Source organism: Neolamprologus multifasciatus, chromosome 9, assembly GCF_963576455.1.
Source record: "Neolamprologus multifasciatus chromosome 9, fNeoMul1.2, whole genome shotgun sequence".
Taxonomy (NCBI): domain Eukaryota; kingdom Metazoa; phylum Chordata; class Actinopteri; order Cichliformes; family Cichlidae; genus Neolamprologus; species Neolamprologus multifasciatus.
The window spans coordinates 24128559-24154137 of record NC_140447.1 but is presented as its reverse complement, the minus strand read 5'-3'; the positions used below and the strand labels follow the sequence as shown (position 1 = coordinate 24154137).

Sequence of the window (25579 nt, the reverse complement as noted above, 5' to 3'; positions counted from 1 at the left end):
AAAAGCAGCAGATACCAGTCCTGTTGCTGAGTTTATACCATTTTATGGCCTGGTCCAGCCCACCTTGTGTAACTGCTCATCTCCTGGTATTCCCTTCACATTTAATTTCTTTAAGAAGTGTACAGTTGAGATTTTTCCTCAAATAAAATTCTGCAAAAATACTCAAAGCACACATCTTGTTACAAACAGGTTTTATTTGTTTTTTCTTTTTTACTCAGAGTTAAGATAAAATTGTGCATGTAGCAAGAATTAACCAGTAGTGTGGAAAACTGAGCGGATACAACAATCAAAATTAGAAACATTACGTAAAATAAGTCCTGCTGGGATAAAGTAACAGTCTTGTCTTGAAACAACGCTACACTAAATTTACATACAGTATATAAGACATTATTTATGAATATGTTTTTCTTCAACACTGAAACATGACATTTGTACCAGTACAGCAGAAAATGGAGCATATTAACTTTAACATCCTCATCACAACAAAATCAAGCAGCAGATAAAGGGGTGCCTTGCTAGTAGAGTAATGCAACGCAGTAGTGCTAACATTAAAAAGATATTTCTTGTAGCTAAGTGGCCCTTTTTGATTGCACAAATGTAAAATGTTTTCTTTAAAAACAATATTACAACAATAAACGGAAAAGCCACCCTAATCCACATCTTCACCTCGCATTTACTTGCAGAAATGGTCTGAAGTGTTTAAAAATCACTCTCACGTCATACATTCGAGCGAGAGAACAACTTCTATAGACTGAAGCCGGACACGGCAATGTGCTGAGCATTGTTTCTCGCATCAAAGTAAGAGGTGTCGGTTTCGTCGTCTGGTTGAGGTATGAAAGGCATCGGCTGGTTCTGCAGGTTGTCCCAGTCCAGGCCGTGAAACAGGGGGTGGCACTTCAGTTCTAATGGAAAATATAGGCAAATGACAAACAGCAAAACACACAACAACCCATTTCTTCTTCTTCTTTTGTTTTTGAAAACATTAACTTCCAAATTTTAAAGTCGGTATAAGTATTTTATGCTAAGTTAATCTGTTCTAAAATGCGGTGAATGTTCTGTATTTACATTACATTTTTCCTTATTTATTCATGTTTAAAAAATATAATAATTTGTGTTTTTATTGATGTGTTTATTTCTGTTTGGATGACAAATACTGTTGAAATTTTCACTTCACGGGATAGTTATTTATAAAGCCAGTTGTTTCTTTCTCTTTTGGTCTTTTATTTTGAAAGGTGGTCTCTACCTTTTAAGCCAGCGCGCTTCGTCATGTCCATGGTCAGCAGGATTTCAATGGCATTCCTGGAGTCTACAGATAACTCCTCCTCCCCCTCAGGCCAGGGTATATCTACAATAGTTGATAGTAACGTAGGCGTGTTGGTAATCGAGAAGAAGCTTAATGAGTTACATATTTTAGATGGTTTTGTGGTTGAGGGTTGGAAGGGAAGAGCAAACCCACCCCTGTTCAGAATATTCTGGAAGACCAGCTGGGGCGTCTCGTCATTGAATGGCGGCACACCTGTGAGGAACTCGAAAAGACACACACCAAGCGCCCACCAATCCACCATGAAGTCTGCCCGGGTAGACGACGACAACAACAACAAAAGAAGAAGGAATAGTCACATTTTTGTACAGCCGTGGGCCTCAAACGCCTCACTTTTCCCTGTGATTTCTGTTAGAGTGCACACTAACTGTACCGCAGTGGCAAAAGCAGGGACTACGTTAGATACTGGGGAAGAAAACATTCTTTCATTCTCACATACAAAAACCTAAAAACAAATCATTAAGATTCGTTTGTTATAAAATTTGATGTCAATTCAAACAAGCAGAGTTCATTGAGGGTAAAACAAACAGGGTGCCTGAGATTTGTCCTTACAAGCCTACAAACGTTGTGCTTCTCAAGACTTATTTTTTAGTTCTCGATAGCTGCACAGACTTAAAACCATGATTACAGTTATAGGTCTCTACTATTGAGCGAATAAGACAATAGATGAATAAATTCATGTCACAGAAGTCAAATAGCAGCGATCAAGCTACAAAATGGCATTGTGCAACTGACAGGCGACACTGCCCTCAATGTGTTAACATCTGAATTAATAACAGCATGGCAGATCAATAGGTTATTATTAGATGACATTTTGTGTGATGCCAGTGCCACTGTGCATTGACAGTGTGTCAGAATTGCTCAAATTCTATAGATTTATAAGAACAAAAAGAAGAAAATCTTTTTTTTGCCAAATTAAAAGCACATCAGCCACAGCTAATCCGATTCCCCTGCTGGCACAATGGTGTTAAAAGAGACTTGAAAGACCCAATGCTTTAACCTTTAGAATCACACACTTGAACCACCATCCCTTTCCCCTTTAATTAGGCCCACAGTTTGTTCACCGATCCAAAGGGCAGAAACAGCGGGGAAAGGGAAACGGGGCAGGAATCCGCTCATTTCCTACAGCGTATTAGCAGGCCGGGGAACATGCAAGCTCGCTTGCAAAGAAACATTAACGTTAAAAACTTACCACACTGACCACTTCCTGAAACTAAAAGAGAGTGCCTGTCACAAGAGCTACAATGTCAAGCAAACTATTCAGTTAAAACAAGACTGAGACTGACTGACTTTGGCTTTGTCATCGTTACAGAACCTTTGAAGATTTCGCTCTCTTACCATGTGGTTTTCCCAGAAGAAGCTCTGGAGCCAAATAGTCAGGGGTTCCTAAAATTGGTACTCCCTCAACAGGCAGTGCTCCCCTTCGGACACTCTTTGGAGTCCTGTAAGGGGTATGAGAGGTCGACATGGGCTGAGGAGTCTGAGGAAACAAAAGCATTAATTTCATTAATATGTACATAATCCTATAGAACTGCCTTTTATTGAATCATAAATATAACCTGTGACTGCCAAACTTTATTAAAGTGGTTGTCATTGTCAGTTATGTAGAAGATCTTCGAACTTCAGTTAAAGAGGGGCAACCAATTAGAAGAAAGTCAACTTAAAGTCAGAGGACAGGAAGTTGATAAGATAAAAAAGCAATTGATTTAAATTGTGAGACAAGCAAAATTACTCTAGTAGAGCACAAAAATAAAAGTACTGACTTAACAATGAGAGCGTCAGCTTGCGTTTCTGGGGCTATGCAGACTGCTGTATTCCTCATCCTTCTGTGCCTACCTGATAGAGAGAACCACTGGAGCTGGGTCTCTTCTGCACTGGTGTTGCAGCTCCAGATGCGACGTTACAAGAAGCCGTTGTGGACACGTCCATAGCTTCCACAGATCCAATGCTAAGTCGGGACACCCCGGACACGTTGGACCGATTAATGGAGCTACAATAACTACGGAAGGCCACGACATTTCGCGGCTTGAGGAATAAAGGGGACTCCGCATCACTGCAAGCGAGCTCGGGAAGTCGGTTCGCAAAGAAACGGCGAGATTCATCTCTCTCCAGAAAATGACCAAGTTTAGGTGTTTCAACAGTGGCCACAGGAGTTTTTGGTAGTGATGCAGTATAGAAGGAGTCTTTACTTTCTTTGTCCTCCTCTGGTGATAATGAATTCCTGTGTTTGACAGGCTCAGTTGGCTGGAAGGATGGATGGCTGTCTATAGTGAAAGACATTTCGTGCATAGACCCGTCAGAGTCCATGCTCAGGTTCCTACAAATGTCACTTGTCCCAGGAAGTGGTGACGTGAAACTCGTGTGTGACAGGTCTTTGGCTCCACCTTCAAATACATCCTCCACCGGCTCTTCCAGTTCATAAAACAGACTTTTGGCTACAGCAACGGGACTGGAGCGCTTCGGCACCCGCTCTTCAGTTGCCCCGATCCCCTCAGTGGAGACCATGAAGTCGCCTATTTTGATGGTGGAAAATGTTCCAGTCAAGCCGGTGTGAAACCTCTCAGTCTCCACAGGAATCTCATAGAACCTCTTGTAGTCTGTGTTTCTCTTTTTGGCTTGGATCTCTGGCGTCCCTGGACTTCTTTGTAAATCTGAAAATGTTCTCTTCACAGATGAGGGAACTGCTAATTGACAAACATTCTCCTGAGCTGTGGAGACAGACTCCTGGTTTTTTGTATGGGATTTATTTTCTACAAGATGAGCTTCATTTGACTTTTTTGATTGACTGCATGAGGCCTTATCAGAAAAGCAAAAAGTGTCCCGTTTTGTGGGCGGACTGTCCTCTTTGGGCACCTTCAACTCAGATCGCCCTCTCCCGTTCTGGTCATTCATGTGTTCATTCTCTTTCTGAAGAAAAAAAAAAGTCACAATATGCAATGAAATGTGATGTGTGTTTATGAACAGGAAAACTCCAAGCCAAAAAACTTTATTGGTCTTTAATTACACATGGATAAAAATAAGAATTAAGAAAATCCACTTACCTCCTCAGACTCCCACAGTGGACTGGTGCCACCGTCAGTGTCAGTAGTGCTGCCTGCACTCATCGTCTGAAACCTGCTCCTGGTCTTCATCAATGTGGGAGTCAGATTTTTTGTCAAATTATGAGGACTAAACACGTTGCTCTTCGGTCCTATCAGATAAAATTTAGAAGAAAATAACTGAACAAAAGGCGCAATTAGCATACATTTTTATTGTCAGCATAACTCGTCTTTCCACGTGAACAAAGAATGACAAAATGCCAAGAGGATAGCTCTTGGCTGTCTACTACAGCTGACAGCATCAGCTAATAATGACCTTAACTTAAAAATCTGCATCATATGCTTTCATGTTGTAACTTCATGGTATATTGATAACCATTTTGTTACCAACTTTAAAGCATGTATTTAACAGGAACCCTTATTATTTCCCCTTTTTAGTAAAATTTCTAACATAATGTAGGCAAAAAGAAAATAAATAAATCAACCCCCCAAAATAAAATGTCCTTGATGACATACTCAGTTTCCAAGGGTAGCGAGCAGGTGAAGACAGGCGATCTATTTTCTTCATTACAGGAGAATCAAGAGATTTATTCCTTGGTTTTATTTTGCTGCACGACATGGGACTGGACACCACAGTAGCGCTGCAGTGACGCTTGCCTTCTGCTGCTGGTGTATTCTGTGTTTAACAGAATAAAGGATAAAGAGGAATTATGTAACACACACACACACACAAAACAACACATCTGATAGTTTTCCTGCATGTGAAGTGGTTTGAATTCACTTACAAATCCAAGGGAGCTGATTAAAGAGAGGACTTGGCCTGGCGTGCGGGAATAATCCTTCTTGGGTTTAGCCAAAGATGGGGTAGTGAGGATATCCATAAGACTCAGCTCTAATATAGAAAGCACAGAGGTAAAGGAACTATTAATAATATTTCTAAAGGTGATGGTTACAATGTGCAAAAGCTGCTGGGAAGTCAAACCTCTGTCCAGCTTGACTTTAGAAAGGCCAAAATCTGTTAGTTTGATGTGGCCTTCGTTGGATATGAGCATGTTGTCTGGCTTCAGATCTCTGGAAAAAAAATTGTTACAGTTCAAAAATGCATATAAATGTCGATCAAATTGAATGAAAGTGCAAGATTTGCATACACTGTAAAAGTACCTGTGAATTATACCATGACGATGGAGATAGTCTAAAGCCAGTGCGACCTCTGAGATGTATTTTACAGCCATATCCTGGTCAAAATAGCCATAGATATGAAGGAGAGATTTGACATCTCCACCAATGAGGTATTCCATTACCTGTAAGCATAAACAATGACTTAATAAACGGGGTCATTAACATGTTTAACGCGAGTCTATTTTTTCATCTCTGGGCGTTACCAGATAGATCTTGGTGGCTGTCTGAAGGGAGTAAAACAGGTGAACCACGAAGGGACTTTTGCTCAAAGCGAGGGCATCTCGCTCTGCCTTCAGCTGGTTTGTCATGTTTTTATCCACCATATCGGCTTTCTTCATCACCTATGAGGCAGAAGAAATGTGCATTTAAGTAAGCTAGATCTCCGTTTAATGATTTAGAATAAGCACAGGTTAAAATCCCACTAACCTTAATGGCATATAAGCGTGCGTTGCAGTTCTTCCGTGCAAGGTAGACCTTGCCAAAAGCCCCGCGGCTGATGGGCTTCAGCACGACGAAATCGTTGATAGACGGCGGTTTAGGGTGACGATCTACAGATTTCACGCCGGCACACGAGCGGTGCTCTTCCTCTGCATCCATTATTTAACTGCTTTAAAATGAGGGTTACGTCTGTGTAAGCCAGCCAGCTCGAAGTAAACAACACGCACTTGCAAAAGAACGGATTCTCTGGTTTATTTTGAAATTTTGAATTCCGCAGATCTTTCACGGGGACCCCACTTAGTTGTCCAAGAAAGCGCCTACGTGAAAAAGAACAACCTGTACTTGAACAACCAGTGTAGTGTAATTAGACGCTAGTTAATTTTGGCCGTCTAATTACAATTAAAACAATTATTTACCAGAAATCCATTATTTTGGAAACTGTTTTTAAATTTTGATCAGGCACTCACGAACAGACCAAAATGAGAAAAACGTGAAAATTAAATAGAAAAATGAATAATAACTGCTACGCTTTTTTACTGTAAGCCATCTGATGCAAGTGACGATTTCTTTTGTCATTTCTACGCATTATAAATTAATTTTAGTGAGTTCAAGGAAACAATCGTAATGATGCAAGCATCACCCGGTAGTAGTTCTTCTTTACGTCATTTTGTAGTCCGTTTGACCTCAGATGCCGGGGGATCCATTTGGCGTTATTAGCTGGGAAAAAAAGTTGTGTAACTGTTGAAAGTTGTGTAACAAGGAAAACCAAAAGGACGCCCCTTTCGGGAGGACGCATTCATTTGGGTTATATAGAGGGTCTGTCCTTACAAACCAGCCCTCCAACGTCCGTTTTTGTAGCATCCATCGGCAAAAATGTTTTCGCTGTCTTCGTCATTTCAGCCACAGCAGGTAAGCCGACTAGATAGCGGCTTATTGACTTGGCTAGCTCATGTGTGTTTTTCTCGGAGTGAATTTAGTCTTTAGTTGTAAGTTAGTGTTTATTTTAGGACTGTTATGGGAGTTATATCGACATGTAGCTCTGCTGCCTGTTGCTTATTTCACCCCCTTTTTTCCCCTTTAGCTCGCCTAGTGTTAGCAAGAACATAACGATTACTCTAGAATAAGCCCATGTTTACGTCACGCTGTCACCCTGTGTCGGTGCGGAGACGAGCGTGATACGTGAGGTTTCGGTCGTGACTTTACCCAGAGATACGTGAAGGAAAATCTAGGTTAATTTAAGCAAAGTATTTGAAAAAAATCATTCAAAGAGTAGAGGTTACGTAACTCCCATACGTCTGCCGTATGTGGGCCAAACCGCTCTACGTGCAGAATAACACTGACATAACAGTCCCGACCACGCTGTCTCCGCCTGGAAGTCTCATTTAAAAACAAGTAGAATGGGAAACGTTAAATGTACATGCAGAAAATGTGAGGTGCTATGAGAGTGTTTTAAGCTACTGCTGTTCTTATGTCTTCCCAGATGATAGTGCCTCTCAGCCAGCTCATCAATGCCCTCCACTCTCTGAAGAATTCAGCCACAGCTTCAATCCAGGCTCTTCACAAAGACTTCAATCCAGAGCACAGTGCATTTCTGAGAGAGGTGAGATCCATTTCCTGAGGATAGTAGCTGAAGGTGACATAGTACATGTTTTGTTGCAGTGGACTATCTAAGGTAAACCACAGATCTGTTGATGGCGACTTTATGGAAGTATGTTTATGAGTAAACTTTATTGAATCTTCACTACTTTTAATGGCCGCACACTATATTACACTGTACCATAGTAATGTGTCTAAGTAAAGGATATATCTCTTTGTTCACTGTTTTAACGATCATTGCCTTGTCCTTATGGATCAGGTTGCTCCTCAGAAAATAGGTCATCGCTTACTTTTGCAACTAGCGACTATGGAAGACCACGGGTCTGACTGTCCCTAGAGAAAATTTTAAAGGATTTCTCCACTCTTCTAATGAGGACGTGAAAGAGGCTAGATCTTCTTATTTCAGTAATTTTATGAATCATAATAAGAGTGATCCTCTACGTCAGCATGCTCTGATAAAGTGTCAAAGTGGTCTGCTTGTCAATCGATGTTTGAAAAGGGCAGTGGACCTTCCATGAAAAGTCTCCCTGTTTCTATGAAGACAATACCACTAAAAGACTTGGTTACCAAAATGGGAAAAAGAAAACCCTCATCATCCTCGTTAGAGATTTTACCTGTTTGGGACTCTTCTCTGGCTCTGCATTAGACAGGTTTTCCTCATATTTATCTGACTGGGCTTTCTCTGTTAGGTTGAATATATTCTCCTTTAACACTGTTTCTCTAACCTGTGAGCTGCAAGGCTTAATCCTGGGTCCATTATTGCCTTTCGTTCTACATTCTTTCTTTAGCTGGCATTATTAGATTTGTTTTTTTTCTGAAAATCTTCATCATTTTCATGCCAGTAAAATGCATATACAGCTGAATTTCAAGCCTTATCAGCTGGATAGATTGTCCAACCTAACTGAATGTTTATCCGGATAAGTTACTGGATCTCCAGTAATTACTTTGCTATGTGTTCCAAAAACACAGAGGCTGTGATTATAGTTCATTGTGTTGCTTATCTGCTAAGTCCAGTCTTCTTAATCTTGGTGTTATATTTGATTCCTCTCTGGGCTTTGACTCACACGCAACATCTACTTTGACGTACCTGTTTTGTTTTTTCAATTTAAGGAGTATTTCTAAATTGTAAGGTATAGTTTTCTCAGATGAACTTGAGAAAATGTCATGACTCCAGCTGATACAAAATGCTGATATATCCTAGTAAGCAAGCTTGTGTTACTCCTGTTTTATACTCCTTACATTTGTTCCCAGTTTATTTTAGAATAAAGAGCACTAAATGGCCAAGTTATATTCTGTTTATCTAAACTTCTTCTTAAACACGCTCTTGCTCACAGTCTGAGATCCTAGGCTCAGAATTTGTTGGTTGTTCCTCAGGTGAGATTGAAGACTGGAGGCTATTGCATTTTTATTGTGACTATTTCTCATTTTTATTTATTTTTCTGTGTCATCTTTACTTACATACTTACTTTTAGGTGATCAGTTGCTCCATAGAGTAGGGCAGGGCAATATGGCCAAAAATATTTATCACGATATAATATGATAATATAATATGAAAACAAAGGCACTGCGCATGCGCGTTTTACCCATATTCTATCGCGATATTTAATTTTCTTATTATTGCCTAACATTATACCGGTATTACTGTGAACAGTATGATATGGCCCAGCCCTACCTTAGAGTTGTAGATGACCTACCTTTGCTGTCCTTCACTTATAGCCCAGTGTGAGTCTGAAGGATCTGGGTCTGTCCGAGCTCAGGGCGAGTCAGCTGGACGAGCTCATCAGCAGGTTACTGCCTACACCGGGGCCAGAAGAGCCTCCCGCTGTTCCTTCGATATGGAGAACGAGCCACGTATCTGCAGACAGCTTCTTTCACAACAAGCATGGTGAGCAGCTCAGTCGAGCTTTATTTATTTAACCAGATGTTTTAATGTGAAACAGACCTTGAGATTTTTTTTCTCTTTTTGTACGATTTGTCTCACAGGGTTCTCACACAGGAATTTGGGGCTTTGCAGCTCACGATTATTCCACAGACAATACCACAGCCCACTAAGACAAGCTTGCTCAGAACTACAGTTTTTGCCTGGTAAGAAGCTGATGTTATACAAACTTAGTGGCATTAAAGCCCCTTTCAGGCATGCACTCCTTTCCATTTATCTGAAGGCACCTGAGCTTTTTTGGCCTCATGCCTGAGTGAAAAGTCAAAACACAATCTTACAATTTATACAGGTCCGATATATATGTTCTGTATATGCTCTTCGTTACGTTGCTTAGCTCTCAAAAAGCAGTCTTGGTTTAGGCCTTCAATAGCAGTAAGACGGAAAAAGCAATTTGGGGCTATCAATGGCTCCACTGGATGGCTTTCACTGTCCTTAACACTCAGTTTCACTTTACAACAAACAGGTTCTGTTTGTTATGAGTTGGTCTTCACAGCAGGGCCTGAGCTAAAGCACAGCCACCAATGGGGCCCGTATATAAACAGCAATACCGTGCAGCACACAAAAACTATGCTGTTTTGCAACGACACTGGCAATGATTACATTTTCAAAAGTGTAGTTACATGCGATTAGAGCACAGCTAGACTTACTTATGATAAACAGCTGTCATTTTAACAGACTGAAGAAGCCAGAAATGTTATATACCCCATGTCTGAAAAAGGTTAAAGATACTTGACATATAGTCACATGTTTTCTGTCTGTGTAGTATGGGTCCAAAGTCGCGGTTTCAAGACACTTCGATCAAGGACCAGACGGGCGGAGTCTGGTTATGACGGTCCCGTGGAATCTGAAGCCTACACTCCAGGCTTCATAAAGGTATGCTACCACACGACTGATGTATCTGTTGCACTGTTATGAATACAGACTGTTGGTTAATCCAACATAAATTCAGTATTTACTGAATAAGCATTATTTCTCGGACACTGCACAGTTAGTTATGCAGTTAGAATGAACAACATACCGTAGTTTTCGGGTCATAAGCCGCTACTTTTTTCCCACACTGTGAACACTGTGGCTTATACTGACATGCGGCTAATGCATATTTTCTTTCATGCGGCCAAAAATATTTTGCCTGGTAACAGTAGACTAGTAAAATTGATAAGTAGTATATATACGGTATTTATTTTTACCGGTTGTTAAGAGACGTTGTAATGTTGTTTGTGCACTGTTCCGTAAAAAAACATAAGCAACGTAATTTGTGTGTTACCGATATGTATGTATACTGTATGTGTACGTATACAGGTGCTGTTCGAGGAAAAAAAGCATTTGCAGTATGTATTTTTGTACCATAACGTTTATGTTACCATGTTTATGTTACCTTACAGATTAAATTAAATGTTAAAAATCCTCACGTGTAATATTTCTGTGTAAATATCTCATATTACAAGTGAAACGCATACGGCTTAAAATCCGGTGCGGCCTGTACAAGTACAAAATTGATTTTCTTTCTAAAATTAGAGCATGCGGCTTTTAATCAGGTGCGCTCTGTAGTCCGGGATTTACAGTACTTTGACCCTTTAGCTCTGTCGACAACTTGACCAAGTCATTGCAGATTTTGAGTTGCTATTTGTAGCACACATTTAAATGAGGGGGAAAGCAGATTTACCATGTCTACTTTTTTCCCTCTCAGGGATTGCTCTTGAAAGAAAAAGGAGTCGAGGCACAGTCTTTGGACCAAGTGATACAACAAAAAAACCTTCCAGAAAACCAGCAGGAGGCTTTCAAGACGGGTTTCACTGAGGGGTTCATGAGGTCTCAAGCTTTTACTCGGAGAACACAAGGCATGTGGTCCAGACAAAGACACAGTTACCTGTTTTTCATTATAACAGTTGGTGGCAGTGCTGAGCTGAGTACAAAGATGAAGATTGGCTGATTTGTTTTTTTTGTTTTGTTTTTTTGTCTGTTATGTTTTACAGACTCACTGAGGAGAACCAGGTTGATCCTCTTGGTCCTCCTCCTCATTGGTATTTATGGCCTCTCAAGAACCCCGTTTCTCTCCGGTAAAGGCCCCTTTTCTGATGCTGGTTTGTTTCAGTCTTCATTCTTTCTTAAGCTTTCAAATGAAATCATAATCCTATATGCACACTGCCTGCTGATTTACACCTTCCAAGGGTGCAAAAGCATTAGAAAAGGAGTGTTTCACTTAATTTTCACCAAATTTTCAGCTTAAATATTCATATATATGTATTTATTACAATAATCTAGTGCGCATGTAGGGTTTGACAGTTTATTTTGGTACATGATACTGTGCTTTAACATATACATATCTATACAAACTATTTTTTTATTTCATTACTGTGTTCGTGCTTTATGAATAACTGGTAGAAAATAAATGTGTGCTGCAGGAAGCAGCTGTTACTGTCAGACATTGAAAATATGTATTTATTGAACTGATTATTTTGGGGATCTCGTAGTGAGGTTCCGCACCACATCCGGTCTTGACTCTGCAGTCGACCCCATCCAGATGAAGAATGTGACATTTGAGCATGTCAAAGGAGTGGAGGAGGCAAAGAGCGAACTGCAAGATGTTGTTGAGTTTCTGAAAAACCCACAGAAATTTACCGTTTTGGGTGGAAAGCTGCCAAAAGGTATTGATGCTGCTAATTCTTTTCATCACTTTTTCTGATCATTAAGAAAATTCAGTGAATTGAATAGGGTGGGGTTTTTTGTTTTTGTTTTTTTTCTTATGTGTTTCTGTTTGGGTCTCCTCAGGGATCCTGCTTGTTGGTCCCCCAGGCACAGGAAAGACTCTGTTGGCACGAGCCGTGGCCGGAGAGGCCGATGTTCCTTTTTACTACGCCTCCGGATCGGAGTTCGATGAGATGTTCGTGGGCGTTGGTGCGAGCCGAATCAGGAACCTTTTCAGTAAGTTTACTGGATGTGAGAAAGTGTAGTTACACTTAAAATTGTATTTTAAAAACAATTATAACCTCTATTTTTGTGTTTTGCAGAAGAGGCAAAAGCCAATGCTCCCTGTGTCATCTTCATTGATGAGTTGGACAGCGTAGGTGGAAAGAGAATAGAGTCCCCTATGCATCCTTACTCCAGACAAACCATCAACCAGCTGCTGGCTGAAATGGATGGGTCAGTGTTAGTTAAACTGAATAGTGTGATAAGTGGTGTAGATACCTTAAATTTACAGTTGCCAATGTTTCGTTTTGCTCTTTTACAGATTTAAACCAAATGAAGGAGTCATTGTTGTTGGTGCTACAAACTTTGCTGAAGCGTTGGATAAGTATGTAAACATTTAGGATGAAATGCTTTTTATGTATGCCATAAACATGTTAAGTTTTTTGTAAAGTGACAGTAAAATTAAACCATTTTTTAGCATTTACTATCAGAGGTAGTTATTGTGCAGTTATGCAGCTTCTGATGAAACACGTTCGTTTTACAGATATTATTAGTAAGACATTTTGAGTGTTGTTTTGCGATAGTTTTAAACGTAAACTTCTATGTACTAATTATTGCTGCTTTGCATCACTCTTTAGCGCTCTGGTTCGACCAGGAAGGTTTGACATGCAGGTGACGGTCCCTCGCCCTGATGTGAAAGGCCGCACAGAGATTCTCAACTGGTACCTCTCCAAGATCAAAGTAGACCCAGGTAGGTCTGGGTGTAAAGTATTCAACAACATTAAGGATATCTCTAACTACCTTTTGCTCTCATCCTTTTTTTCTCCTATTATCCTTCTCTGCTGGAGCTAAGCCTGAGAAGAAACCTGTGTTTGCCATTTCTCTAAATGACACCATTGTCTTTGATCACCTTTACAAACACTATTGGTTTTTTTCCCAGCCGTTGATGCAGAGATTATTGCCCGAGGCACAGTGGGCTTCTCGGGGGCAGAGCTCGAGAACCTGGTCAACCAGGCAGCCCTGAAGGCAGCAGTGGACGGGAAAGAGATGGTCACAATGAAGGACCTGGAGTTCGCTAAGGACAAGATCCTCATGGGTAAATGAGTGATCACGGTGCAGCCCACAGCACTACATTTCACATTACACTGATCACCTGTACATTATTAAGTGAGGAGACAAGAACACCATCATGATTATTTCTTTATGTTTCCATTTCACATTTCAGGCCCTGAGAGGCGGAGTGTTGAAATTGACAAGAAGAATAAGACCATTACCGCATACCACGAGTCCGGTCATGCCATTGTTGCCTATTACACCAAAGATGCAATGCCCATCAATAAGGCTACTATCATGCCTCGAGGACCAACTCTGGGCCATGTGAGCTTTTGTTACAGTTTTGCAGTATTGTACGTATTTCTGCTGGGATTGTTTGGTTTTTTTTTTGGTTTTTTTTTTAATAAAGTGTGCCGTGTTTTAGGTGTCGATGCTTCCAGAGAATGACCGCTGGAGCGAGACACGAGCCCAGCTGCTGGCTCAGATGGACGTCAGCATGGGCGGCCGAGTAGCAGAGGAGCTCATCTTTGGGAACGATAACATCACCACAGGTACGAGACACAGAGGGACTGATTGGTAGGACATGATTCATAAATATAAAATGCTTGAGCTATGAATAGTATTTTATGATTATAACATTTAAAGGTTTATCAGGTTAACACCTGATTTTTGGTCAGAGGGCCCGGTGGCGCCAGTGTCCTGCAGCCTGGCCTCTGTCAGTGTGCCCCAGGGCAGCTGTGGCTACAATGTAGCCTGCCATCACCAGTGTGTGAATGTGTGTGTGAATGGGTGGATGACTGAATGTAGTGTAAAGCGCTTTGGGGTCAATGGGGATTAAGTAAAGCGCTATACAAATACAGGCCATTTACCATTTAACACCCTGGGATTTTATTTTTTCCAAGTATAAATACACTTTATCTACATATTGTGCTTTTATCTACATAAGAAAATAAATTTGTGTGGTTTGAAGAAGTTTTTATAAATTACTAGTCTCTAGTCTTATGCTCTGATTGTTTGGAAGATGACAAAAAACATTATTAACCATTTCAGGTGCCTCCAGCGACTTTGATGGTGCAACCAAAATCGCAAAATTGATGGTGACCAGATTCGGCATGAGTGACAAGGTGAGAATTTAGACTTGTGTGGCAGATGATCCCTGTGGGGTTTTTTTTGTTTGTCTGTTTTGTTGTCTGTTTTTTGTTCCAATCAGTATTTAAGGACTTAGCAGTGCTGATCTGGGCTTTAACTGTACATACTGCTGCAGACGTACGTCTTTATTTACAGTAAGATACAAGTTATGAAGCCATACACAACAATTGTCCTCAGTCAATTTATGTCAGCCAAACTTTGTTATATTAAAAGCAAACACAGTAGCACATATACAGCCACTGTATTGAATGAATTAATCTTGAAGTTAATACAAATCTGTAATAAAAGAAGAAGAAGAGGGGAGTGGACCTAAAAACTGCAGTCCTCTAACATTAGTGTGTCATTCGGTGTAATTACACACAGCTCAGTGAAAAGCCCTTTGTAACCCGCTTTACAGTAATCACTAGCTAAAAGTGGTCGATGCATGAGAAGATCCATTGTTCATTCATCTTGGTTATGTGTTTGTTACAGCTCGGTGTCATGACCTATGGAGACATTTCAAAGCAAAGCCCCGAAACACAAGCAGCCATTGAACAGGAAGTCAGAGCTTTACTAAAGGTGAGCAAAATATGTGTCATTTAAAAATAATAATTAGAATTTTTTTTTTTCTATTCTATTTCTCAAAATGTTTTTTTTCTCTCTTTTATTTAGGACTCATATGAACGTGCTAAGGATATCCTCAAGACTTACAGTAAGGAGCACAAGAAGCTGGCTGATGCCCTCCTAACATATGAAACTCTGGACGCCAAAGAGATCCAGATGGTGCTGGAGGGCAAATCACTGGACCACTATAGACCTCAGCAACAGCAGCAGGCGTTGTAGACTCATACATATATATGCACAACTGTGCAATCAAGCACAGGCCTTTGGGAGGCCTTGTTTTGTTTGTATCCCTTTTATTGTCAATGTGAAGATGACACTGAAACAATCATCATCATTTACTTTCCTTCAGTGATTTTTAAATCATCTCAGTTTAACTGTGTGAAAATAACTATTTGTTCTCCCCAAAAAGTCACAAAGATGGTTTCATTCAGGACTCTTTTTTTTTTCTTTTTTTTTTGTTCTCAGCTCTCACAGGGAGAGAAAAACAAAACCTCAGCAGCGGTTTATGCACCAAGGTCATATTTCGTCTCATATGAATTTTTCTCACATATTTGTACTAACCAGTGAACACAATGGGACCTTAAAGTACCTTAAGCTGGAAAGTACCTTTTGGCTATGACCAGGCACGGGTGCTACTGCTGTTCATTGTTGAACTTTACCATATGCATATCTATTTTCCTTTGTTCTTATTTATTGAAGTGCCCAAAGGTAAGACCAGCTGTAGCTGATAAATGAGAAGTTGTGTATATACTGTAAGCTTGTAAAAGAAATGCATTGGTGCTTGTTTGTGTCTTTAGATTAAAGCCTTCATAAAGCTCAAATAAAGATTCCTCTTACAAATCAGCCCTGATTCTTCTTTAGGGGTTTGTTTTTTCATGTGTGGTTCTTAAAACAAGTTGTAGCATTAACACATCATCACCTTATAAAACTGATAAAAAGGCCTTAATTATTAATATATATACAACAAATAACATCTAATATATGTCTCTACATTGCTTAGAATTCAATATAATTCAGAAAGCAGAGTTTATTGAAGCTTTTTCCACTGTTATCTGTCATAGCTGAAAACAGTGGAAATTAACCTCAATCAAAATATTCGTAAGAGCTAGAATACTAAACCAATCAGCTGAAAGACTGTAAAGTACTCCAAAGAACTGATGGGAACTTCAGGTCAATATTAGTGATGGTTTATAGATTTTAAATAGTGCTTTAAACCATTAAGTATGTGTGATATCACATTGAAATCTCTGACAAATGTTTACAGCACCTTGTTGAATCTAGACTAAAGTGGCTGATAAGTGTATTTTTTCATGTTACACAGTGTCAAAGAACATCATGATTTTGGAAATGCAGGCAAAATGACAAATCAGATTCTTTAATCTACTGAGTGGCACATTTCTAACATTGCATCTTCTGTTGGCCAGTTAACAGGAGCAAAGGCTTAATTATGGTTGCGGTTAAATTACCTTAACCTGCCATTAGTGTCTTAAGTTCCAGGTGACTCTGGGGGAGAGGCTAAGAGACCAAGACACTGTCCTATTGTTTCATCTATTTAAAAAGGGTGGTACAACACTACTAGTTCTGACCAAAAACAGCAACCAGTGCGAAACATTTACTATGAAGAAACTTGAAATTTCATTCTGTGTTTTCAAAAAAGCTCTCAGAGCAATCTTATGATTGCCCCAAAGGAACAATGGAGGACGCTGATGATGACATAGCTGTTATTGGGATTGGATGCAATTTTCCCGGAGGTACGACTTCATTTTGACACCATTTAAAGCGATACTGAATATCTGCATTTTTTTTCTCCAAAGGTCAAAATTTTAAGAAAATGTATACTCAGGTTGTTGTGATACTTTATATTTTAGGTGAGGGGGTGGACAGTTTCTGGAGGGTTCTGTTGGAGGGAAAGAGCTGTGTGGTGGATATTCCAGCTGAGAGGTTTGACACCACTCTTTGGTATGATGCAGAAGGTAACAAACCTGGGAAGATACAGACAACCAAAGCAGCTCTAATAGAAGGGTGAGTTTAAAAATGTTTTAACCACTCTTAATAAATGGCAAACTCATTGTTAATTTGTTATTAAGTTGTTAATGAAAAAAAAGTAATTGAAAATGAAATGTTTACTAATTATTAGTATTCTTATTGATGTTGTTGCTTTTAGTGCGTCGGCAGTCAGTAATTACATTGTAATAAAATTATTAGACTATTTATTCACAATTAATTGGTTAATTACTAATCATTTGTAAGCTTTGATGAAGTTGTGTATAAATACTGAATCACATATGTAACATTTATGAGTAATACTAGTTGGCTTGTAATTTAAAATGTTGTTATGTGTTGTGTTTATATTCATATTTACAATGTTCATAATACAATAATTTGTAACAAGCATTATAAAGATTCTATTATTTTATTCATATATTTTATATATTTTTATTGTGTTTTTATCTTATATTATTATATTATGTTTAGATGAGATTATAAAGCTGCAGCTTATAGTTATGATACATTGTTAAATTGTTTATAGGTACCAAATTGATTGATTACAATTTGTAAACCTTAAAGGACAATTATAAAGTTTAACCTAGTGGGTGTAAAACTTGTATTTTCTGGATGAGAAACAACTCATGGTTGTCCGTTGAGTTTGTATGACCTGAGTGCCTCCTTGCCTGCTAGTTAACAATTAACACACACTTAAAAGCTGCTGTGTGGTGCACAGCCCACAGAGTAAAGGACAGAAATAGGCTTAATCTAAGCCTTTCAGGACAAAAAAAGTGGATACAGTTGAAGTTAGTAATAGCATGTTTTTTGACTTGTTTTGTTTTTGGTTCAACACAATGACAAAAATGTTTGGTAAAGGTCAACAAAAACACAATATAGTAACATTAATAAAAATTTGTATGCAACAACAGCTTTGCATCAGAATGTAAATGGAAGTGTCTGTTGTTAGCTATGACACAATACAGGATTTGTAAAGTATTGTGTATAACACAAACTACTAACAAAGTGACATAAATTACAAATGACCAGTGATTAGTATGTGTAGTATGTGAACTGTATTATTTCTTTGTTACCTACAATATATAAAAGTTTAATTCAGTTATTTTTTCTTTGAGATTTTTGAATTATGATGGATCTACTTATTTTATATTCTAGGTTTAATGAGTTTGATTACAAGTTTTTTGGTATTACTGAATCGGAGGCTGACTTCATGGACCCTCAGCAGAAACTTCTGCTGCAGTGTACCTACAGGGCATTAGAAGATGCAGGAATAGCTATGGAAAGCATCAGTGGAACCAGAACTGGTGTCTACATAGGTACTCTTGCTACCATCTATGATACATTAAAAATCCTAAGCAATTTTTAAAATCCAGCAATTTTAAGTCTGTTTTGATTGTGATTGTGCTGCTGCAGGTCTTATGAACAGGGATTATGAGATGCTCAGAAATAATAGCCCTGGCACAATAACCCACTACAATGGCACTGGGACGGCCATGAGTCTTGCAGCCAACAGGATTTCCTTCACCTTCAATCTGACTGGCCCTTCTTTTGCCATCGACAGCGCCTGCTCATCATCTTTGGTGGCTCTTCATGTAGCCAGCCAGGCTATAAAGCATGGTAATATACTTATGCTTGGCTGCCAAAAGATAAACTATTGGATGATGTATAAAAATTAATTATTTAATGACCTTTCTTTCAACCAGGAGACTGTGAAATGGCACTATGTGGAGGAGTTAGCTGTATAATTGAGCCAAAGGTATTTGTTGCCCTCAAACAGGCAAGCATGATCTCACCTGAAGGAACAAGCAAACCTTTTTCCGCCCATGCAGATGGCTATGGCAGGGGAGAGGGCTGTGGTGTAGTACTTCTCAAGCCTTTGAAACATGTAGGTTGATGATTTGATCTTTAGTGTCAAGTAGTTTTATATAATTGAGATACTATCCAGTCTTCTAATGATGTGACTTTCTTTGACAAGGCTTTAAGAGACTGCAACAAAATATGGGGTGTTATCAGCAAGACAGCAGTCAATCAAGATGGGCACTCCGTCACTCCAATCACCAAACCCTCCATGGTTCAGCAAGAAGAGCTGCTGAGAAGAATCTACTCTAACTCCGACATCATGAATGTTCAATATATAGAGGCACATGGGACAGGAACCCTTGTTGGAGACCCAATAGAAGCGGGAAGCATCTCGAATGTCATTGCTAAACCCACTCGTTCTGAGACACTTCTGATTGGGTCTCTAAAGGGCAACATTGGACATACAGAATCTGCTGCTGGAGTTGCTGGACTTATTAAGGTACTGCTAATGATGAAGCACAGCACTATTGTTCCCTCAGTTTTCTACTCTGAAGATAGTGCAAGTGTAGATGTAAAAGCCATGAATCTGAGTATTCCAACTAAATCTGTTAGGTGGGAGACAAACGGGCCAATGGGAAGGGTGGCTGGGATCAACAGCTTTGGGTTTGGAGGTACAAATGCACATGTAATTGTAAGACAGTATACAAATGCTACAGTTCCCACTGCAACACCGAAAGACTGTACAAAAGTCTTTGTCATATCTGCAGCGTCTGAGAAATCATTAAGCCTGTCCATCACTGACACCTATGAAAGACTTCGCAGGAACCAGTCAGTTGATTTGCAGGCATTCTCATACACCTCAGCGTGCAGAAGAAGTCATTACAAACACAAATATAAGAAGGCCTTCCTAATATCTTCTCTCTCAGATTTAGAACACCAGTTAATGTCTGCACTGAAGGCTAAGGTTCAGGCAGTAAGGTCTAACATCCAGGTAGTCTTTGTGTTCTGTGGAAATGGGATTGCCTACAAGGGAATGTGCAGGCAGCTAATGAGTAAGCTTCCTGTTTTCAGTGATAAGGTGAGAGAAATTGAGACTCTCTTCCAGAGTTATGGATCTTTCAGCATGAGTAGATGGCTTTCTAGTGAGCATGATAACAATGATTTCAATGAGCCAAATGTTGTGCAACCTCTTCTATTTGCGATTCAGGTCAGCATTGCTACTCTTCTGAAACACTGGGGTATGAAACCTGATGCCGTGCTTGGCCACTCAGTTGGAGAGGTTGCTGCTGCTCACTGCTCAGGTCTCTTGTCTCTGGACAATGCTGTCAAGGTGTTGTACCACCGTAGTACTCTCCAGGGCAAAGTCAAAGGAGGGAAAATGCTCGTGGTTGGCAATGTGGCTGTAGATAAGGTATTAAAAATTCTTCCGAACTTTACTGGGAAAATTAGTGTAGCTGCTTTTAACAGCCCTCAGTCCTGCACTCTGTCAGGAGATGCTGATGCCATAGACACCCTCCATGAGAGGCTGAAGAGCATCTTTAAAGATGAAACTCTCTTCCTTCATGTCTTAGATGTTCCAGCAGCCTACCATAGCCATATGATGGATCCAGTATTAGAGGACATTAAGAGAAGAATAGATGTTTTAGATACAAACAACATGGAGTGCAAACTGTTTTCAACAGTGACTGGAGACAAATGTTCAGATGGTGATTTTAGCTCAGGCACATACTGGGCCAAGAACATCCGAGAGCCTGTTTTATTTGAACAAACGCTCCGTGTAGCCATCAAAGACAAGTCGACGAGGGGAAATGTGGTCTTTGTGGAGATTGGACCTCGTAGGGCTCTCCACAGGAACATATGTGAGACCCTGGGCAATGATACCATAGTTCTTTCCACCGCAAATCCTGATAAGGATTATGGCACAATCCTCTCAACAGTGGCAAAGCTATTTGAACTTGGCATGAACGTGGACTGGCATAAGCTCTACAGGGGTTTGGAGACATTGCCCACAGCTCTTCCAGTCTATCAGTTTGACAACACAAAGAAAGACCTGAATTTTGAATCACTGCGGAAAGGTGATGAGCCATCTTCCTTTACTCCCCATACACTCATATCCCAGATAAAGAGGGATACCAAAGAGTTCATGAGCAACCTCTCTTCAGAGACCGTGCCATATCTTTGGGAGCATAAAAACAACAGCATTTCCATTGTGCCGGGTTCATTTTATGTCGAACTAGCTTTTGCCTCTGTGATGGCAAGTTTTAAGCCACGAAAAACTATTACCCAGCTCCATCTCAGTGTTAGATTTGAAAGTGTGTTAACACTCAACTCACACTCTCAACAACTGAAAGTGAGAGTAGAACATGGAGAGAAGGAGGGCTCATTTGCAATACATTCCTCTAATGTAACGCATGCCTCTGGAAGATACACATATCAAGATATCAAGCCATTGTTAGAGGAATCAAACATTTGTCCTCGAATGATCTTCCAACGGTGCAAGTTGGTTTGGACGAGAAATGAGGTCTATTCAATTCTTTCTCAAGCAGGATTTGAGTATGGCCCTCTTTTCAAACAGCTTGATAATGTGCATTTTGGGGATGAATTCAAGGAAGCTGTGATGGAAATTCAAGTCCCTGGTGATCTTCTGAAACATCTTCATGACTATTTTATTCATCCTGTGCTGCTTGACTATTTTCTGCAAATGACTGCTATGGTAGCAATGGGACAGCTAACAGTCAAGCAGGGATTCCCTTCAGGTATTACAGATATAGTCATATCAGCACCACTGCAGGAAGAAATGATTATGTACTTGCGAGCAACTCAAGAAACTCCAGACTTTACTGATGTGTGTGGTTGCTTTTCCACAAGAGAGGGCAACGTATTAGTGGAACTTAAGGGGGTTAGGATTTCATTCTTGGGCTGCAGCTCAAATGTTTCCCAGTCACTGTTCTTCCAAAATGAAGCAGTTGCTGTTGAAGAAGAATTGCAAAATGGCAAAATAAGAGCAATTGTTTTTGAAGATAACCTCTGTATTGCTAAAGGACTCAGGCCATATTTGCACCCAGAATCAATCACTGTGGAGAGCAAAGAGCACTTGAAGGCATACCAAGTTCGAAATTTAGTGCTCCAGTGTCTCACCAGCAGAGTGGATGTGGAAAATATTCTCTTCCTTTGGGGTGTTGATAACCTCACTCATCTTTCATCTGAAAAGATGCTGGACTGCTTGATGACTTGCTGTGAGATTTTTCGCCAGATTGTTCTGGCTGTGAAAGAGAGCAAACGCTCATGCTCTGTCCATGTCATTACTTACAGATCATCAGAAATGTGTGTGGACCATGTCAGCCCTGGTTTTGCACTTTCTGGTATGATAAGGGCTTGTGCAGCAGAGTTAGCAGATCTTTCTTTTCAGCTGATTGACCTTGCTTCTGTGACCAGTGAAAACATACAAACACTTGCTCAGGTAATAAACACCTGCAGACACCAAGAGGTTTGGATCAGTAAAGGGAAGGCAGCAGTAACAAAAATGGCACGGACCAGATTGACAGATAAAGCTTTGTTTGATGGTGAAACACATTCAGTGAATCCAAGAGACTTTGTTCTACACAGTACTGATCCATACAGTATAGCCCATTTGTCTGCCACCCACTGTGACACTAATGGAAAAGCTCTCCAAGAGAAGACAGCTGAAATTCAGCTAATCAGTGTTTGCCTGCATTCATCAGATTACTTCCCTGTGACCACTTCTCAATTGATCTTTGGTAAGGCAATGTACTGGAACAAGCATACATCACTGAATCACAGACTTCTGGCTCTAGATTTCAGTGGCATTGTCACAGCTGTGGGGAAAAATGTCAATAATCTGAGAGTTGGAGACCATATTGCGTCATGTTACCCAGTTCATGCCACCTCAAAAATTGTAATTCCTGAAGCAGTGTGCTACAACATTAAGACATTTCCATTTCTAAAAGAGACTCCATGTGTGTCCTATTTCATACTGGCATGGGAGATCTTGCAGAGCATACTGTTTGAAGATAAAAAGCAGCACAGAAAGTTGACTATTGTTTCCCCAAACTCAGGCTCTGCTCTGACGAAGGTTCTGGCTCTCACAGCAACCAGGTCAGGCTGGAGTGTTTCCTCTCAGTCACATTTCACTGGAGAACCTCCATGTTTTGATGAGAGTCACGCATTCGTTCTTTTGCCACCATTTGATGCCGCTTGGCAGGAGATGTATGACAATGGGGGTCTTGAAAAACACATTATTTTCGTGTTTAGCAGTCATATGCCACCCTCAGTCTCAGACAAATTGTTTACTCCGAAGAGCGAACACATTCATGTGCATAAACTCGATATGGATTATGTTCTCCAGAAAGCTTATCTACAAGCACGAAGCAGGAATATCTGCAACTGGTTAAAATCATTAGGCTTTGATACAGGATCTCTACCTCTAAGAAGGGAGTTGTATCTGTATTCAGACTCAAAAGTGTCCTGGTCCGGTACAATACCTGAGTCCTATTTCACAACAGAGACAGTGCAGCAAATAGTTTTAGGCCATGAAGAATCGTGTAGCCTGGCATCTGAAATCCCTTTGTTTGCAATGCCTAGACAACTCTTTAAACAAAGTTGTACTTATATCGTAACCGGTGGGCTGTCTGGTTTGGGTCTTGAGACAGTTAAGTTTTTGGCCCACAATGGTGGAGCTTGTATTGCAACTCTGTCAAGAAGAAGACCTTCTGATAAAACACAGTTTGAAATGGATCTCCTCCAGAAAAGATACAGGGTTGCTATCATAAACATCCAGTGTGATGTTTCTGTGATGATGCAGGTAGTCGATGCAATTTCAAAAATTGGTGAAACATTCCCTTGTTGCCCTATCAAAGGAGTGTTTCACAGTGCTGCAGTGTTGCACGATGCATTGATTGAATCTCTTGATGAGTCTCTCTTCAGAAAGGTGCTGCAGCCCAAAGTCTGTGGTGCTCTAAATCTTCATTATGCAACACTGCACAACAAACTGGACTTCTTTGTGTGCTATTCTTCCATCTCATCAGTCATTGGCAATGCCTCACAATGTAACTATGGCGCAGCCAATTCTTTTCTCGACCTGTTCTGCCATTATCGACGAAATCTCGGCCTATCTGCACAGTCCATCAACTGGGGTCCTTTGAACCTTGGTCTCCTGCTGAACAAAGATCATTTACAAAAGTTTCTAGAGGCAAAGGGGATGATGATAATGGATGTTTGTGAGGTTCACGAGACACTTAAAAAGAGTCTTTTGATGAACAGACCCCAACAGGTAATATGCAAATTCAGCTTTAAAAATCTCAGTATCCATGTCCTTTCGCAAAATGAGTCTCTCAGAAAGCGATTGTTACCTTTGGTAGAAATGGAGCTCAAAGATGAAGTACATAACAAACCCAAAACCCAAAGTTCTTCCACATATGAACATGTGAGGAATATTGTGAGTGAAATAATCAATGTAAGTGCAGAGGAACTAGATCATGACTCCAATCTGTGTGCTTTGGGGATTGACTCGATGTTAGCAATGACTCTGCAGAACAAGATTTTCCAGGAGACAGGCGTAAATATACCTTTGGTTGTAATACTGGACCCAAACAGTACACTTACCAGTTTGGTAACTAATGTGTCAAAGAGTGAATAATTAGTTGCTATTCTATTACTACTGATGCCATTTTAACTAAACAGTTACATTTGTCTAACTTGTTAAATAAACCCCAGGCAGTGTTTTCAAAGATAATTGGAGCTAATTAGCTAAAATTAATATTTACCCAGCTTCTAAACAAACCCTAAATTCCATTTCATTTTACTTTTCTACATTTATTGTATTGGTTGTATGTATAGATTTTAAATGATGCTAAAGTCCATTAATTTGGGTTCCAGGGGAGTAAATGTCGTGCATACATTGCTAACATCCTGCTAATGCACGCTATTTTGTTATCTAATGGTTTAGTACAGTACATCCTGTCTCCATGGCACATGTGTCTGAATAAATGCTGCAACAGACTTTACAACACATCTTACAGTACATTTGTGTATAAAGCCTTGCTCACATATACACAGGTATTTTGGTAAATATAGGCTTTTCTTTATGTTTTGGCCTTTTGTCCACATGTAAATGGCATTTTAGGTCACTGAGAACTGAGCTTTCAAAACCCTCCTTTCAGAAACTCTGCTTAAGTGTGGACAAGGAAAATTAAGATTTTGTCTTCTTGCGTTTTTATGCCCCATTTTTGGACGTCACACTTTGTGCTGTGTTATTCTTCGCAAGCTTCCGGTTTGCTGATTAACTTTGGCCTAGTACTGACAGTATATGACACGGTTTTTTGTTTTATGTGGACGGACATGTTTAAACATAAAAGTGGCAAAATCCCCATTTTAAAAATACTTTTGAACATGTAGACGTAGTTAAGAAGCAGCTAGTTGTGTTTATCATAAGTGAGCACTCTTAGATAGCTTCTGTTAAAACTCTTCTGCTGCTTGTTTGCTTGAAACCAAAATATAATAAAAATAATGACAAAACAAAACATAATAATTCTT

The 25579-nt window shown here is 39.9% G+C and overlaps 3 protein-coding genes across 5 annotated transcripts; 2 read left to right on the top strand and 1 right to left on the bottom strand.

Annotated features, from left to right (window-relative positions):
* Positions 1 to 176: 176 nt before the first annotated feature.
* Positions 177 to 6729, bottom strand: mastl (microtubule associated serine/threonine kinase-like). 2 transcript variants are annotated; one of them, XM_085173564.1, is made up of 14 exons: positions 6617 to 6729; positions 5965 to 6145; positions 5742 to 5879; positions 5521 to 5660; positions 5342 to 5430; positions 5145 to 5251; positions 4876 to 5035; positions 4363 to 4511; positions 3158 to 4228; positions 2660 to 2801; positions 2514 to 2534; positions 1457 to 1570; positions 1244 to 1345; positions 177 to 902 (listed from the first exon to the last, which is right to left on the bottom strand). In XM_085173564.1, the coding sequence occupies exons 2-14, from the start codon at positions 6133 to 6135 to the stop codon at positions 745 to 747; spliced, it is 2562 nt and encodes an 853-aa protein (XP_085029690.1). In that variant the 5' UTR covers positions 6136 to 6145; positions 6617 to 6729; the 3' UTR covers positions 177 to 744. The 2 variants fall into 2 exon arrangements, with proteins under 2 accessions (XP_085029690.1, XP_085029691.1); XM_085173565.1 differs by lacking the exons at positions 2514 to 2534; positions 6617 to 6729 and having other exon boundaries at positions 5965 to 6507.
* Positions 6730 to 6745: 16 nt separating this feature from the next.
* Positions 6746 to 16066, top strand: LOC146511617 (ATP-dependent zinc metalloprotease YME1L1-like). Of its 2 annotated transcripts, none has more exons than XM_085173568.1 (18): positions 6746 to 6885; positions 7457 to 7576; positions 9289 to 9457; positions 9556 to 9657; positions 10275 to 10384; positions 11199 to 11349; positions 11485 to 11568; positions 11983 to 12156; positions 12281 to 12433; positions 12520 to 12652; positions 12741 to 12803; positions 13057 to 13169; positions 13359 to 13514; positions 13644 to 13795; positions 13896 to 14022; positions 14522 to 14595; positions 15092 to 15178; positions 15272 to 16066. In XM_085173568.1, exons 1-18 carry the CDS (start codon positions 6850 to 6852, stop codon positions 15440 to 15442), a joined length of 2175 nt encoding a protein of 724 aa, XP_085029694.1. In that variant the 5' UTR covers positions 6746 to 6849; the 3' UTR covers positions 15443 to 16066. The 2 variants fall into 2 exon arrangements, with proteins under 2 accessions (XP_085029694.1, XP_085029692.1); XM_085173566.1 differs by having other exon boundaries at positions 11485 to 11592.
* A 119-nt stretch (positions 16067 to 16185) lies between these two features.
* On the top strand, positions 16186 to 19121 carry LOC146511616 (uncharacterized). Its single transcript, XM_085173596.1, has 5 exons — positions 16186 to 16974; positions 17092 to 17245; positions 18383 to 18543; positions 18641 to 18844; positions 18931 to 19121. Exons 1-5 carry the CDS (start codon positions 16917 to 16919, stop codon positions 19119 to 19121), a joined length of 768 nt encoding a protein of 255 aa, XP_085029722.1. The 5' UTR covers positions 16186 to 16916.
* The last annotated feature ends 6458 nt before the right edge of the window (positions 19122 to 25579 follow it).